This window comes from Bombina bombina, chromosome 1 (genome assembly GCF_027579735.1).
Source record: "Bombina bombina isolate aBomBom1 chromosome 1, aBomBom1.pri, whole genome shotgun sequence".
Lineage (NCBI taxonomy): Eukaryota > Metazoa > Chordata > Amphibia > Anura > Bombinatoridae > Bombina > Bombina bombina.
In genome coordinates this window covers 1,404,351,336-1,404,368,835 of record NC_069499.1, presented here as the reverse complement: position 1 = coordinate 1,404,368,835, position 17,500 = coordinate 1,404,351,336, and the positions used below count along the sequence as shown (strand labels likewise).

General features: G+C 36.7%; 1 protein-coding gene across 1 annotated transcript in view; it reads right to left on the bottom strand.

Annotated features, from left to right (window-relative positions):
* KIRREL1 (kirre like nephrin family adhesion molecule 1) overlaps nt 1–17,500 on the bottom strand; it is a 390,224-nt gene that overhangs the window by 110,335 nt on the left and 262,389 nt on the right. Inside the window, exon 2 of the mRNA XM_053705168.1 lies at nt 3,550–3,699. Coding sequence (XP_053561143.1) covers nt 3,550–3,699 — 150 coding nt within the window. The remainder of the gene's footprint in view (nt 1–3,549; nt 3,700–17,500) is intronic.

The following is a 17,500-nucleotide window of genomic DNA, read 5'->3' as shown; positions in this document are numbered from 1 at the left end:
AAAATGCAAAACTCACAAAACAAAGGAAGCGAGAATCTTTAGGAAAATGATGTTACCCAAAGTAGACAAAGCTTAAAGGGACATTAAACACTAAATAGAAGCTAGATAGAATGATGCATTCAAAGAAAAAAATAGTCTGAATGTAGATGTATTTTTTAAAGTTTTGTTAGCTGTTTAAATAGTGATAAAATAAGTGTAAAGTTTTAGTGTCTATAAAACAATGGGAGCTGCCATGTTGTAACTTAGGTTACCTTATCTGCTGTGGCCAATTAGGGACAGTTATAAATAGGTCACTAAAGTGGGCAGCCAATGGCTGTTTGGATTATGACAGTGGCTGCACTTCCATTTTAACAGGAACTGAACTCCTCACAATTTTAGAATGGAATTGGAGGAAAAGGGGACAAAATAAATAATAAAAGTATATTGCAGAGTTGTTTTTATATATACAATTTATCATTTTATATTACCATCTCAAAGTGTTTAATGTCCCTTTAAGGAGGCATGAAAAGTGTAAGATCTTATTGTCAATTATATATACTGTATATACACATTTTGTTTTGTTTAATATACAAGGAGGAGCCTTGGGCACCAACCCTATCCTTAAAGAATCACTTACTCTATATGTTTTTAACAAACATCCCTTATTAATGGGTAGGGCAAACTAATTTTCTTTCTTTTTTTTGGGAGGGGGGGTTCTTGAAAACAATGCTCTATGAGTTTGCATATATTATTGAGAGCACATTTTCTTTACTAATTAATGGGACATTCCAATGCAAAAACAACATGCTGTAATTCACTGGAACCTGTAATTATTGAATTACTGATCCTAGATAACTAGGGGCAGATGAACAAAAAACCTGCCGGCAAGAACAAAGTCTTTGTTTGTTTTTTAGCATTATACTGTAATGTAGGAGTCTCCTTCAAATCCAGAACTCTGCATAGTGAGATTAAACATCTCTCAAACTAAATTTTGCTTCCAAAAATTATTTTCTAGCCTGTATGAAAATGTAATAGAACTTTTCTCCTCAGGAAATTTGGGCGTTAAATGTTCTATAAAGTTTATTTTTCATATTTTATTTAGCATTACTGTGGTGATTAACCCTTTTGCATAGTAATATGCAAAGAGTAGTGCAACAATAACGCTCTTACACATTCAGCCAAAAGTTAATACCGTTTTTCAGCAGCATACACACATATGCTGCAAATGTGCTGTGCATCAGCATTTAAGTACCTCAGAGAGTCAGCAGTGGCTTGTATGACACAAATTATGTAGTCAATGACACAAAAACACCAACAGCTCTCTGAGCAGGCATGTTGTTGAATACTGGTGCACAAGCCATTGCAGCATATGTGCGTATGCTTCTTAAAAAACACATAACTTTTACTAAAAGCATTGTATTTTTTGTTCGAACCTAGCACTCCCAGAACACTCCTTGGATACTACAGTATGTGGCCAGTGATTTGGGTATACTGATGTATGCCTGCAGTCGCTACACTATATTTAAAAGAATACTGAACCCAATTTTTTTCTTTCATGCTTCTGATAGAGCATGCAATTTTAACCAACGTTCTAATTTACACCCATTATCACATTTTCTTCATTCTTTTACTATCTTTATTTAAAAAGCAGGAATGTAAAGCTTAGGAGCAGGCCCATTTTAGGTTCTGCACCCTGGATAGCGCTTGCTTATTGGTGGCTACATTTAGCCACCAATAAGCAAGCGTAACCCAGGTTTCTGTACCAAAAATGGGCTGGCTCCTAAGCTTTACATTCCTGATTTTTAAATAAAGATAGCAAAAGAACGAAGAAAATATGATAATAGGAGTAAATTAGAAAGTTGCTTAAAAGTGCATGCTCTATCTGAATCATGAAAGAAAAAATGTGGGTTAGTATCCCTTTAAAGTGCAACAGGAGAAAGTCAAATGCACAAGTCAAACATAACAAATGGCTTTTATGTAAAATAAACTGCTGTATTTAAACAGTGTACTTATTTCTACAGTAGAATATACTTTTAAACTACTAAGTATAAATGATTGCCAGACATTTGTCCTGTGTTAGACGTGTAAGTTGCACAAACAGATGACTGAAGACCGGTGCTGCTGGCAGTGTGGAGCTTGGTGCCCCCAATTCTTATCTCTCCCCTCTTGGAGCCTCCGAGCTGCAAACAGCAAAGCCCTTGGCATCTATCACACTGTCGACAAGACGCCAACAAAATGAAGTATATGGAGCAATCCTGGTTAGTCAGCAGAATCCTGAGCTGTGTGCGAGGCTGGGGAATAAATTGTTGCCTGCGGTTTCTGGAGTAGGAGCAGGCTGCGGGTGCAGGAGATGCAGCACTTGATGGATGGGGAGGTTTATAGTGCCTGTCCTATGTATTAGATACGTGGCTGAGCTCTGTAAGGATAGGACACAGCTCTATATGGAGGAAAATCATTGCTGAAACTACTATAGCTGTGCTTAATCAGTGCAGTGACTGTGGTGTTTTCTATCCAATGTGCTGCAAAATCTTACACTGCATAAAAATAAGTCAAATATTTTGCAACTAACTGTTAAAGAGACAGCAAACTCAAAATGTAATTCCCCATAGGAAATATTTAATATATTAATTTTATATGTGTAACTCATTTATATCTGCCCCCAATAAACCACAGCAAAGAAGATAAGATCAAGCCTTAAAGGGACATTATACACTCATTTTTTCTTTGCATAAATGTTTTGTAGATGATCTATTTATATAGTCCATGAAGTTTTTAAAAAAAAAAAAAATGTTTAGTTTTGCTTATTTTTAAATAACATTGCTCTGATTTTCAGACTCCTAACCAAGCCCCAAAGTTGTATGTGAATACCGTCAGCTACCTTCTCCAGCTTGCTCCTGTTTGTGTAAAGGGTCTTTTCATATGCAGGGGAGGGGGGTGTCTTATTTCCCACTTGCAGTGGGCTTTCCAGCTACCTTTTCAACAAAGCTAAACTGAGAGCTTCTAAGTAAGTTTTTAAACAGTTTTATACTGGATTTTTATATCGGTATCTGTGCATCTTATTCTTTATAGTAGTGTCTATTACATGCAGTTATATAAAAATGAGTGCATACTGTCCCTTTAAGAGACTTTTCAAAGGGTGTGTTGCTGAAATGCAAACCAATCACATTTTTATAAAAATGAGTTTTAAATGTGTATAAAACATGTATTTGGTCTGCAGTAGACATGTGCATTTAGCTATTTTGGGCCAATTTAAATGCCGAATATGGCGGACGCAAGCCACATTTGGCAATTTTTTTGTACAAATCTTAGTCTGTTGCACTTCCACAAGAATAAATCTGTCTCCCACAACTGACAAATGCACATGTCTTGTATGCAGGAGTTTATTTGGGATATAAGATGATGTCGTTGACATGGCACTGGATGGGAATGTGTTTCTTTAAGGCATTGGCTTCTTGCAATGTAGCTACTGTTTCTCTGGGGTGGCAAATACTTATGTCTACTCACACTCTAGATTATGGAACAAATGCTCTGGCAGCCGCAGGACAATTTGTAATGTGATGAGATACTTACTTTTCTGATTTTGTCCCAATGCCAGGGCTAGCCCATCTTTGGTCCACTGTACAATGCCAGAGTAGTTTAGCACAACACAAGACAGCACAACCTTCTGCCCTGCAACCACCGTCTGGTCAGCTGGCTCATGGATAAATCGAGGCTGGACACCTGAGCAAAACAAGAAGAGAAACTAATCTTATCAACAGTGCTAAACTGGGAGCTTCTAAGTAAGTTTTTAAAAGGTTTAATACTGGATTTTTATATCAGTATCTGTGCATAATATTCTTTATGGTAGTGTATATTACATGCAATTAAAAAATAAATAAATTGATGTATTGATTGATTTGAAAAGTTCCTAGTTTATTTATATCTGTCTGGGACTAGGTCTCTACAACTACGTATGAAGTGGTTGCTTTGCCTGTGAAGTAGTAAGAGCTTAAAGTGAATGTCAATTTTGATGCTATAAGTGCCCAATTTAAAAAAATTCAGGGCACTTTAATTCATCAAAATTTACATTTCACTCCTGTTGAGAAAAAAAACTTACCTTTTAAACTTCACAGCAGCTCCAGCTTCCTCCGCGCGTCGCAAAGCCTCTTCCTGGGTCTAAAATGAGGAATCCGGCTTCCTCCAATCACGGCGTTGAATCAGACACTGATTCCCCCCGGGGGGGGAAGCCATGATTGGAGGATGACCTATCCATCATTTCTGACGTCAGAAATGGCTTGCAACGACCGGAGGAAGCTGGAGCTGCTGAGAAAATTAAAAGTTAAGTTTTTTTTCTCAACAGGAGTGAAATGTAAATTTTGATGAATTAAAAAGCCCCTGTTTTTAATCACATTTTTTAAAAACGGGCACTTTAGCATCAAAATTGACATTCACTTTAATATTCAACATTCCCTCAGGTCAACATCAACAAGAAATACTCCCTGTGTTTTGATTGGACAGAAAACTCTTTCCAGGCAATTTGTTAAATGTACAAAACACAAACCTTCATGAAAGAGGATTGCAAAAAATATATTTTCTGTTAATCAAACTTTGGTCTCCAGTACATGAAGATTGCAATGTAACATATACCTCACTTCCTTTGGTGTCTAGCTTACAATGAGTAATTGTACATTTATATAGTCTGATTTTTATGTCAAACAGATTATACAAGTAGTGGAAGGAAGGCGATTCCATGAATAATGTAATTAACTTTCAGAATAATAAAGCATAAATGCCCTTATCCAAAAGAAGTAAAACAGGCTTTATTTAACTCTTTTGTTAAGAGAGAGATAAATTACAAGTTTGGCCAACTTGAAAATTGTTAATTCAGAGCTGGTCTTAGATGGAGGAAAGCAGTTTATGAAGTTGTTTGTCCCCTTTGCCCCTCAGTGACCTCTCCTCCTCTGGATCTCAACTCCTCATGTAATAAAACAATGAATCTTCATCAGTCTGGCAGTTTTGCACTGGGTCCCCCTGGTCTGTCACATTCTAAGTGCAGTCAGTATATCAACAGGACAACCCAACCTTTGCACTGTCTCTGCCATTCATTCCCTGGTTCACTGGAGCCATTTCCCAGAGTATAGAGAAATTGTGTCCTCCGGCACATGCCTTAGTGAAACAGTTATAGGTGGCCAGTGATCTCCAACACCTGCTGATGGGAAACAAAGAAAAAAACCTGTTTGCTGTTTACTCTTCTGCGTGTTATGATCTGATACAAAGATAATAAAAAGAATGATGCACAGTTCTTCCTGGATTAAATAAAAAATGTGCTGTTCTGGTTAATTCATTCAAGTAATTTTAAATATTATTTAAAGATGTAATCAATCTACATGAATAAAAATTCTTCTGAATTCTAAAGTAATTCTGCCCACTCGGAGGACAAAATTTATCATGACCGCTCTCACAAGTGTTGGGGTGAACTCGCCACTTCTGAGGGGGCAAAGAGGCAAAAGATGCGGTTTCTGCTTCTTAAATTTGTGGCTGCAGGTTAGCTCATGCTAATGCCGCAAATCCCCAAAATCTGAGGGAAACCCGTGATTCAGATAGAGCATGCAATTTTAAGCAACTTTATAATTTACTCCTATTATCAATTTTCTTTGTTCTCTTGCTTTCTTTATTTAAAAAGCAGGAATGTGATGCATAGGAGCCGGCCCATTTTTGGTTGAGAACCTGGATTATGCTTGCTTATTGGTGGGTAAATGTAAGCCTTCAATAGGCAAGCGCTATCCATGGTGCTGAACCTAAAATGGGCTGGATGCTAAGATATACATTACTGCTTTTAAAATAAAGATAGCAAGAGAATGAAGAAAAACTGATAATAAGAGTAAATTAGAAAGTTGCTTAAAATCGAATGCTCTATTTGAATCATGAAAGAAAAAAAAATTGGGTTCAGTGTCTCTTTAATAAATCTACCCCCTTGTCTATGAAGATAGTTTAAATGCAAACATCAATAAAGGGATCTGAAACCCAACATTGTTCTTTCATGATTCAGAGAGAGCGTACTATTTTAAACAACTTTCCAATTTATTGCTGTAAGTAATTGTGCTTCATTCTCTTGGTATCCTTTGTTGAATGTGCAGGAATGGACTACTGGGAGCTAGCTGAACACATATGTTGAGCCAATGACAAGAGGCATATATGTGCAGCCACACATCAGCATCTAGCTCTAAGTAGTGCAATACTGCTCCTGAACCTACCCAGGTGTGCTTTACAACAAAGGATACCAAAAGAACAAAGCAAATTATTGTCTATCAAGTCTCTTTAATGGAGCTGCGTGTTTCTCAACTCCTGAACAGAAAACAGCTGGTCAGCCACAGAACACAGCCGGTCAGCCAAGCAATTGTACAACTCTATCAGTCACTGGCCATGTCCTTCCGTAGTGCAAAACTTGCAGCTACCAAGCAGGACATTGTCTGTTTAACCCATTTGTGGTTAAACTAGGGTCACTATTGGAAAAAAAAGATATCAGTTACAACATGACACTTTTTAATCTGAATGCCCCTTTAAAAACAGATACAACAAGCAGGTTTGCTTTCAAAATGTACGTTTGTAAGACTGCACACTGTGTATTGTGATGCATTGCACCTGTCAGCAAAGGGATGATGAGAAATAGATAAACGAATAAAGGATCTAGATATCCTACAATTGTATTTGCTCTCTTCCTTTTATTTCTGGAAGAGAGGACATGCTGAGACAGTCAGCTCCCCGATGACCAGCATGCAGCCCACTGGGAGTAATTGCTGTTAACTGGAGGACTAAACGCAGTTATTTCCACCCCACACCCCTCCTCTCTTTAAAAACATTCAGGGCGATCAATAGCAGTCATGTTTCCAGAGAGCAGCAGTTTGATTCAGTCTCTGAGGTTAAAAACCGAATGGCTGCTCTGCAGCCTGGGGGCTAACAGCTTATTGATTGGGCAATGCATCACAATGTCCACTCTCAGCATCCCGTAAGCATCATTTAGGGGAGACCGCTTCTGTAACAGAGTTTGGGGGGTTATATCACATGTGGCAGTTTTCATTAATTACAGGAAAACTGTAATCTACAACTATACAGAATATTCTTTTGCTACATTTCACTAAATTATTTATTCAGGTTAAATGTAATTGTTGCTGGGTGCCATAATGAATCAGCACCATAAAAACCCCTCCACCTGTAGATTGCAAGCTCATGGGCCAGGTCCCTCCTCCTGAAAGGAGAAGCAGGAGGGACAGCAGGGCAGCTTCCCAATTCATGACAAGCCCACAATAAGCAAGATGGTTGGGAGCTCTGCTTGTGGCAATTTTGATTAAAAGACCAGTAAATACAGTAGATTTGCATACTCAACAAACACATGATAAAAACATAGGGCAATAGCACTTAGAGGTAGATTTATTAAATGTCGGACAGACATGATCCGCTATAGCTGATCATGACCACCCAACATCGCTAAATACAGGTGGCCCTCGTTTTACGACGGTTCAATTTACACAGTTTCAGAATAACAACCTTTTTTTCCAGTCATGTGACTGCTATTCAAAAGTATTGAGAAACAGTGCATTTATTAAAATAGCCAGTAGGTGGAGCTGTCCCCTTGTTTTGTAGCAAAGCCAAGCAAGCTGAAATTAATCAGTTTAACCAGAACTGAGCTATCGAGCAGATTTTAAAGGAACAAGATCTTCCTGTCTATAAATCAGTCCAGATTGGAATGCATAGAAAGAACTGTTTGCGGAAAAATGCAAGTGAAGTCTGTGTTGTGTGATTATTTTATTAGGTTTATAATGCTGTTTAGCAAATGTTTTTGTTCATTTAATTATATATTCTGTGTTGTGTGATTATTTTATTAGGTTTATAATGCTGTTTAGCATTTAAAGTCTTCATTTCAAAGCTTTAAAAATAATGTATTAGGTGTTACTTATGACAATTTTGAGAGGGGCTTGGAACCTATCTCCCTCACTTCCCATTGACTTACATTATAAACTGGGTTTCAATTTACAACTGTTTCGATTAACAACCATTCCTTCTGGAACCTAACCCCGGCGTAAACTGAGGGCTACCTGTACTGACAGCATACACTGTCTGCATTTAACATTGCACAAGCATTTCTAGTGAAATACTTGTGCAATGCCGCCCCCTGCACATTCGCGGCCAATCGGCCGCTAGCAGGGGGTCAATCATCTCGATCGTATCTGATAGGGATGATTGCGGTCCGCCACCTCAGAGGTGGTGGATGAGGTAAGGAGAAGCGGTCTTACGACTGCGCCTTCTTAACTACTGTTTCCAGCGATCTGGAAACATTGGGGGTAGATTGCAGCATCCGCTGCTGTTTAAATCTACCCCTTTAGTCTGTACTTCAAATGAGTAGTAAAACATTTTCTGACAAATTTCAAAAGTTATGTATTTCCGCTCCTCCTGTATCATGTGACAGCCATCAGCCAATCACAAATGCATATACGTATATTCTGTGAATTCTTGCACATGCTCAGTAGGAGCTGGTGACTCAAAACGTGTAAATATAAAAAACTGTGCACATTTTGTTAATTGAAGTAAACTGAAAAATGGTTTAAATTTGCGTGCTATCTGAATCATGAAAGTTTAATTTTGACTTGAGTGTCCATTTAATTAGAGGAAAGCTGTAAACTAATTTGCCCTTGTATTTTAGCCCTATTCCTAAACAACCTTGCTTTGTTTTCTTTGTCCAAAATAAGACTGAACCATTACTAGAAGCCTCTATACGCAACACATCCCCCCATTGGACCTGTATGTATTAAATCTACAGCACAGTTGCATCCCCTTTTGGTAAACCAGCACAATAGCTACCAGCGTCATAAACCATCTTATCTGTAGTGTTCAGAGATAAGGTGTCATATCGCCCAGACTGGATCTTCAGAAAGACAGAAATAAATTAGATATTGTGCGCAAAAAGGCCAGGGAAATGATTCATTATAAAACATATCAAGGATTAAAAGCTGGGCAAACAAGCATTTATATTTATATTGTGATCTACATAGGTTTCACAAGGCAAGATGGGTGCAAAACTAAATTCTAACATTTGATTGCACACATTGATGGGTTTGTCACCATACGATTACAATTAAAAGCATACATTATTTAAAATACTGCAATAAAATAGTTCACTAAATGATATTGTTATTAAAGAAGGATAATAGAAAAAGGGTAAAAGATCTGAAATATGGATAGCTTGAATTAAAGCGATAGACAAATAAAGGGCTGGGAGAGAAAATTTTAAGTATAATTAAGAGCTACATTCAAACTGATGCACTGAGTGGGCCACATAAGTATTTCACTACAGTAATCATCTATAAGGGTCAAGCGAAGCCACGTTTGTGTGATTTTTAATATTTCTAGAAAATATACCTACCTGGGGGGTAAAAAATTGCAAGTTTGGATGAAATCCAAACAGTCTTGCACTATTCAGAGCCTGCAATTTTAAACAACTTTCCAATTTTTTTTTCGATTATCAAATTTACTTTGTTATCTTGGTATCCTTTGCTGAAAAGCAGACCTAGTTAGGCTCAGGAGCAGCAATGCACTCCTGGGAACTAGCTGTGCATTTATGCCTTCTGTCATTAGCTCACTGATGTGTTAAGCTAGCACCCAGTAGTGCACTGGTGCCCCTTCAACAAAGGATAACAAGAGAATTACGCTAAATTGATCATGTAAGGAAATTGGTAAGTTGTTTGAAATGTTTTGCTCTATCTGAATTATGAAAGAACAATTTTGTTTTTTTCGTGTTCCTTTAATACTTTCAGTAAAAATATATGAGTCTACATTTGGTTTTGAATAAATATATATCATTAACAAAATCAGGAAATATATTATTGGTAGAACATTAGGTCATACTTTGAAGAGGGACATTGAGGTGGCAAATGTACATATGCAGCGAGTGCTCCATGCAGCGTTCAAACATCACACCTCAGAGAGTTAGCAATAGTTTGCCTGACGCAAATGAAGTCTTCACTGAAGCAATATACACCACTACCAGCTCTCTGAGCAAGCAGTTCCTCTAGGAACATGTAGCATATGTGCATATGCTAATGAAATTATATTGCAAAAATGTTTTATATTTAAAATTGAAATGCATTCATGCATATTTTAATTTGGACCTGTCTATCCTTTCAACCCCTTATTTTTGTATTGCGTTATCTCTTGCAGAGAACTACAACATTAGAAGAACATTGTATCACTGGTTTTATGTCCCTTAGAGAGACATTGTACACTAGATTTTTCTTTGCATAAATGTTTTTGTAGGTGATCCATTTATTTAGCCCATCTAGGAGTTTTTTTTGCAACAATGTATAGTTCTGCTTATTTTTTTTAATAACATTGTGCTGATTTTCACACTCCTAACCAAGCCTCAAAGTATCAGATGTAGACCCAGGTCTAAAGATTCTTGCTGCTATTGTTTTTTTGTCTGTCTTTTCATATGGAGGCAAGGGGGGAGGGAGGAGTGTCTGATATTTCTGCCTTCTCAGCCCCTTTCAATGGGTGCCACAGCCTAATCTCAGTGCTAAACTGGGAGCTTCTAAGAACTTTAAAAATAAAATCTGGATTTTTAGATCAGTATCTGTGCATATTCTTCTTTATAGAAGTGTCTATTACGTGTAGTTATATGAAAATTGCTGTACACTGTCCTTTTAACGGATTAATAATCGTGGTTTACTTATACCTAATATCCCAAAGTAACAATACATATTATTATCTCCAAAAACCTGTGTAAAGGGGTCACTTTTGCATGTGAAAGTAACAACCTCAAATCCAAATACGTGAATTTTGTTGCGATTATTACCTTTTCCCCACATACTGATAAACCTTAGTAACAATATATAAATTTATTAAGGCTGGACCCCTTGCTGCTCACTCAAGCCTAGAGGGAGCACACAAGTCTATATGCAGTACATAGGTTGGCATTTTCCTTGCTATTTCCATTTTATTGCTCTAAACTTGGTCCTTAGTGGGTTTGGTATTCACCATTCTTTAAAAATAAAAACATATAGATTTCATTTGAAAGAGAAAACAATAGGTGTTCGAATGTATTTGGCTGACAAAGAGACACTTCAGCTTTTTCCATTTTTATTCATCTAAATTTGGGGTACAATGATTTAATTATATAATATCTACAAGGTCATGGGACAACTCATCTAAATAAGGGGTTGTCATGAGAAGTGAATTGTGACCACAATTGTCACAATTTTAGAGCCTTACTACTACTTAAACTGGGTGTCTGATTAAGCTGACATTTTCCAGTTGACCACACACTAAACATTTTAAAGAGGGGACTTTCCTCTTTCAAATTGGGCTTTTTGCCCCTCTAGAGTATTATGCTCTTCTAGGTTGCAAGTAGGTTATTTAGTTCTTATTCTGACAATCCCAGACCTCACAACAATGAGTTGTGAGGTAAGGCCCACTACCTGCCTTCTGCTCCTCACCCATGGTAAACAAACAATGTGGCCACACCCACAAAATAATGATGTGATACTGCCCACAAGTTCCCCAATATTCTCAACCCACGAAGCTGTGGAAAATGTTGGGACGTATGTTATACTCTCCTTTTTCCATGAAAATAAAATAAAGCTGTTATATGGTTCTTCCTGCAATTTCTCCTTGGTAGGAAGAACCTATAAGTGCATAATTTATAATTTTATGTTATTGGCAATACAGTTTTTACTTCATATTAATTCAGACAATACAATTACAAACATACTTAAATGTGACTCTTTAATATGGAATATTAAAACCTTTTCCTGCCAACATTTTTTTTGCACTCATCTCAGACATTTATTATTTCTTATGCATTTCAGAAATATGGTTCTCTTTTAAACTTGCTGAATTGACTATAACATGGAAGCATAAATTATATTACATCACAATAATTGTGTTTAACCATTAGCTAATAAGTCCAATTTTGATTTGCATCTGTAGCACTTCAGATAGTGAGAGGCTTTAGCACCATTTATTAGAAGAAGCCCTCTACAGGCTAAAGGAGTCAGTACCGCAGTAGTATGCATAAAACACATACTTTATTTGTACATCTGTTAAAAGCAGAAGATACTCATAAAAATGAAGACTTCTCATTCATAGTGTGACTAATTACACCTTTTCAACATCACAATAGAGAGGTGTGGGCCTGAAGGGGTTAATATCATGCAGCTCTGGTTCCCTTAACCCTGTAAGGACCTTAAAAAGGGACACCACATTAACCCCCAAATTCTGTCCACACCACCCTAATATAACACAAGTCACTGCCACCACCAAAACTCCGAAATAAAGGCATGTTTTGGAACCCCCCAATAACTCACACAATTTAACAATTAGGTAACATGCCTTTAACCTTGTCTCAACAGAGTGAATTCAGATATTAGAGCCCAAAGACAGAATGAGATTTTCTATGTGTTTAATAACAAAAATATCAATACAGGTTACACAGTGCCAAATTATAAAAACATTCCAAAATAACATACAGGTGAGAAGTTACAATTCTTTAAAAATAACTTGGGACAGAATATAAACAAACACAATACCATACACTTATTACCAAATTTCCAGTGGTCTGTATATGGGAGAACTTGCTTCCATGATGTTAGCTGTTTGAGTCCCAGAGAGTTCTAACTAAAATTTCCAGTAATATCAAGTTAAAACTCAAATTCTCTTAGTCTTGTCAAAGTCCCCCTCCCTACTCATAATTAAGCCAATGCACAGCTAGCCGTATCAGTCTCCAAGAGGTGGGGGGGGGGGGAAGAGGGTCTTAGTTCACAGCATTTCTGAACACACAAAGAACAAGCAATTTACATTAACCCCTGACCATGCTGAGATTGCAATACTACCTCTGCTGGGTAGCCAATACAGGTATCAACTACTGCACATGATTGTATCATTACACACAGTATTTTCACAGTTCCTACGGAGGCAGTTCCCTCCTGCAGCAGGCACCTGGTGAGCCTCCTCAGTGTGCCGACGCAGAAGCACGCCGGAGGGGGGAGATAATATGTAAATGAGGTGTGCACACAGGTGTACTCATGATGCTATTGGTTTATTTATCCCCTGCAGCACTCTTCAAAGTTTTTCTCTTATTTTAACACTTCAAAGGTGCTGGTTAGTGAAGTTCTGCATCTTCACACGGGGGGGGGGGGGGTCGCCATTTTGGTATTTAAGTACTCTTGTACCCTGTGACAAAAATGCTGCAAATTCACAGATCACCAGATATTGTCTCCTTGACAAGTCATATTATGCACCTCAATTTAGTGTGCACAATGCAGAGTGGCAGCTGCATTTTTTTGTGACAGTGGTGCATCTCTCTATAATACTTTTAAGGGCAAAAAACCAGCAAACATATAACGCTTGTGCTTTCTATTGCGCTAGCTAATTTAAAGCAGCTGTTAAAAATCCAAAAAGTTCACTGATTAGTTTATGTTCAATGGTTCTGTCATGGAGTGCGACAATACATGCGTACCAAGATGGCGCCGCCCAGTAAAAAAGATGCAGAGCTTTACCAACTGACTTCTGTAATGGTTTAAAATAAGATAACAGCTTTAAAGCGATCTGCAGGTATAGGAGAACAAAACAATAGCATTTTAAATAGTAGCAATGCAGCTATGGTTGTACTCAGCAATTTAATGTCCCTTTAATATGGAGGTGCAAACTGGCTCTATTTTGTTTCATTATTTGATAACTGAATATATTGCCCATGAATATTTTAGTTGACCACAATGTAAAAATGCTGGTAAAGCTAGAAATGTTTCTTTGATGCATAGTCTGAGATGTTTAATTTGCTAAAAGCTTACAGTAAGTGCATTCTTTGCTTGGTTTCCCTACAATTAATTTAATTGACTGAGAAAGGTAAAGAAAAATCACTAAAGAGAAAAAAACACATTACAGAAACCAACTATTTGGCCAAGCTGCAGAATAACTCGTCCCATAGTATCATGGGATTGGATTGTGATGGCTCTCAGCCGCACTTGCACAAGGATAATCATTTTTTGCAGCCATAGCATTAGTGCAGTGGTTCCCAGTGCAGTATAGGGCTAGACTGTAAAATATCGCTGTATGAACTCCGCTAAATTAAACATAACCAAACCACTAGCAGAACACCTGTGCTCGAGCAGGAACGTCATTCCCTAGTTTATTATGTACACGTGAAGGCTGGTGATAAAAAAGCAAAACAAAACATGGCAATCGTGAGTTTTTGTAAGACTAGAGTGAGTTTAAAGCCATATACAAAATGAAGTGATGGTTAGTTCTGCATAAAGAATTTCCTATAGGATTCCATATTCAAAGTAAATTCAATTTGATAAGACAAGTTTATTGAAGTTTCTTAAAAAAAATTCAGGCTTCATCTGAATCATGAGAATTTAATTTCTACTTTCACATCCCTTTAAATGGACATTGTAGTTAATTGTTTTCTTTGTTTTAGATAAAACAAAAGACATTTCAAAATATACTTCATAAATAAACTCTCTGGACCAGGAAAACATAAGGAACTTGTCCTTATCAGCCAGTGAGTACAAAGTAGTAGTTTCAGCTTAAAACGGTTTTTACTTAAAGGGACACTAAACCCATATTTTTTCTTTCATTATTCAGATAGAGCATGCAATTTTTTTATTTTTTCTTCAATATTGTTTATTAACCAACAAAAGGCAATATTATACAATAATACGGACAAAACTCATAGCGGTTACATGAGCAATAAAACAAAAGAATTACTGTCTTCTAATATTTCAGACAATTTTAACAGAACGAGACATATTGAATAACATCTAACACAAAGTCCTCCTCAAAGAAGGTTTACTATCACTATAGTCTAAATCAAAGAAGAAATAATGATCTTAAATCACCCTGTGTTGGGATTTTTTCCTTTTTTTCCCTCTAAAATCCCCACCTGAGAATTAAAATATAAAAAAAAAAAAAAAGGAGAAAAGGAAAAAATAAATAAAAATTATATAAGTAGAAATATCCATCTCTCTCCCTGCTCCATCTACCATATGCCTAAAAGGACTAGTTCTGAATTTTGAAACGGAAAGATCATATATTCTATTTCATTTTCAGAGAGTGTTTTAATATAAACTGACCATTTATTGAAAAAATTCCTTATATCATCTTCATTATCTATGTCTGTATCCTTTTGTTCTAGTAGACATTTTTTCAGACATATTTTCCATTTTTTACATACCAGCTATATCATTAGGGTGGCACTCATTTAAATTATCAATACATAGTATAATCTGGTATAGACAAAAAGGTCACTGGGGGAATTTTCAGCACCCTGTTCAGCCAGTATTCTAACTTGCGCCATAAATTTCTAATTTTTGGACAAGACCAAAACATGTGTTCAAGGTCAGCTGCTGGGAGTGAGCATTTAGGACATTTATCAAAATCCGAATTGTGCACACTGAGGCCCTTATCCGGAGTGAAATATGTAGAGCATGCAATTTTAAGCAACTTTCTAATTTACTCCTATTATCAATTTGTCTTCGTTTTCTTGCTATCTTTAGTTAAAAAGCAGGAAGGTGATGCATAGGAGCCAGCTTATATTTGGTTGAGAACCTGCGTTATGCTTGCTTATTGGTGGGTAAATGTAAGCCTCCAATAAGCAAGCGCTATCCATGGTGCTGAACCTAAAATGGGCTGGCTGCTAAAATTTACAAGAGAACAAAGAAAAATTGATAATAGAAGTACATTAGAAAGTTGCTTAAAATTGAATGCTCTATCTGAATCATGAAAGATAAAAATTGGGTTCAGGGTCCCTTCAAAATACCCCCCCCCCCCCTGGAAAAAATGTTAATGTGTAAATACTGCTCTTTCATATGCGTGATAGAATATATTTGAGTACCATGTCCCTTCAATAATTTAATAACACACTCTGTAAAATGAAAACACTTGCATCTTTATATAATTTCAAACATAATTTTATTAAATATAGAAACAAATATATAATTCTTTTATATATATATCGTTTTTTTTCTCAAATGTGTTTTCAGTAAAACTAGTTTTTACTCTCTTTTGAGAACAGACATTTTTTTATGGTTTTCATGCTGACAGTTGTCTCGACATCATGGTTTGCACCACACTATTTCATTCAGGAACCTCAACACTTCTAACTTCAGCAGACTGCAGAGTTACAGCCTATAGTCTATCATGGAATGGCTATACATGGCGCTAGCTTTAGCAAAGTCCTGATTGGCTGCAGTCTTGCTCATTGGAGCCTACAACTAATATTTATGAAGCTGCGGTTTAAACTGCTGCTTCATTAACCATCTCTGCCAACTTCAATTTGGTGAAGGAAAATGACCCCAGACTCAGTTGACAAGCCCTACTCTCATGCAACTGGTTGTGCAAGGGCAGGGGTGGCATTGCATGAACAAAAATAAATATGGGGAACAAATGTGCCCCATATTTACGTTTTTAAACCCTGTCCGCCCATAAATTGATAAATCTAGCGCATGGTGTCACATGACCCCGACTAGGGACTGCCCAGACTAACTATTCCTCTCTACACAGGCCTAAATCTTGGTGTGAAAACAAGGTATAAATGTGTAGTATTGCCTATTTATTTCTCAATTCCCAGTTTTAGCAGCATTTTAAGGATTATACTGCTATGTCAAAGTCATATACAATATAAGCCAGCTGTATCAAAATATGCCATGGTTGTTGCAAAGAACAAAAATGTTACAAATAGAAATAGTTATATTTGTTATACGACAAGAATGCAGGTTATAAAAAAGGTAAAATAAATGAATTAACTATGGGCTATAAATGTTGATATTTTAGTACAAGGACTTTTTATTTTAGAAACATTTTAAGCCAATTTACAAATTTTTTATTACATTCATTGGCCATTTACTAAAAAAAATATATATTATCAATTTCTGCCTTAATCATTTTGTAGACTGAACACTCTCCAAATGCACTTAGGTTACTGAGTAATTTAGATTATTGAAATGAAGGTTAGCATAGCAACATAGCAATGTTTACATATAGACCAAGTGCTACTTTGGGAGGAGTATTAACCAGTAAGTTGTAATGAAACAAAAGAATATACCTGGCTGCATTTGACTTAAAATATAGATGTAAGGTCACGAGTCCACCTGTCCTGTCAATCATTTTATGTAAAGATGGGTTACAGAGAGTTCTACATACAGATTTGCGGAACTGCTATGGGGGTGAAATTAGCTCCCTCTTTCGCAAATCTGTATGTAGGCTGGTGGGAAGCTGCTTACCTATACACTGACAATAATCCTTTCAAGTATAACATAATAATGTACATGTGGTTTATTGACGATTTGGTTTTTATCGTTAAGGAACCATTTGATTTTGTGAGTTTTAAAGAATACCTAAACTCGAACAACCTTAATTTGAGATTCGTTGGAGATCCCCCGAGTAATTCAGTCAATATTTTAGATTTAAATTTATGTGGGGATGCCATTAATGGTGTTGTTATCAGTGACACTTCGTAAACCGACCGCTGGGAATAAGATCTTGCACGCTAAGT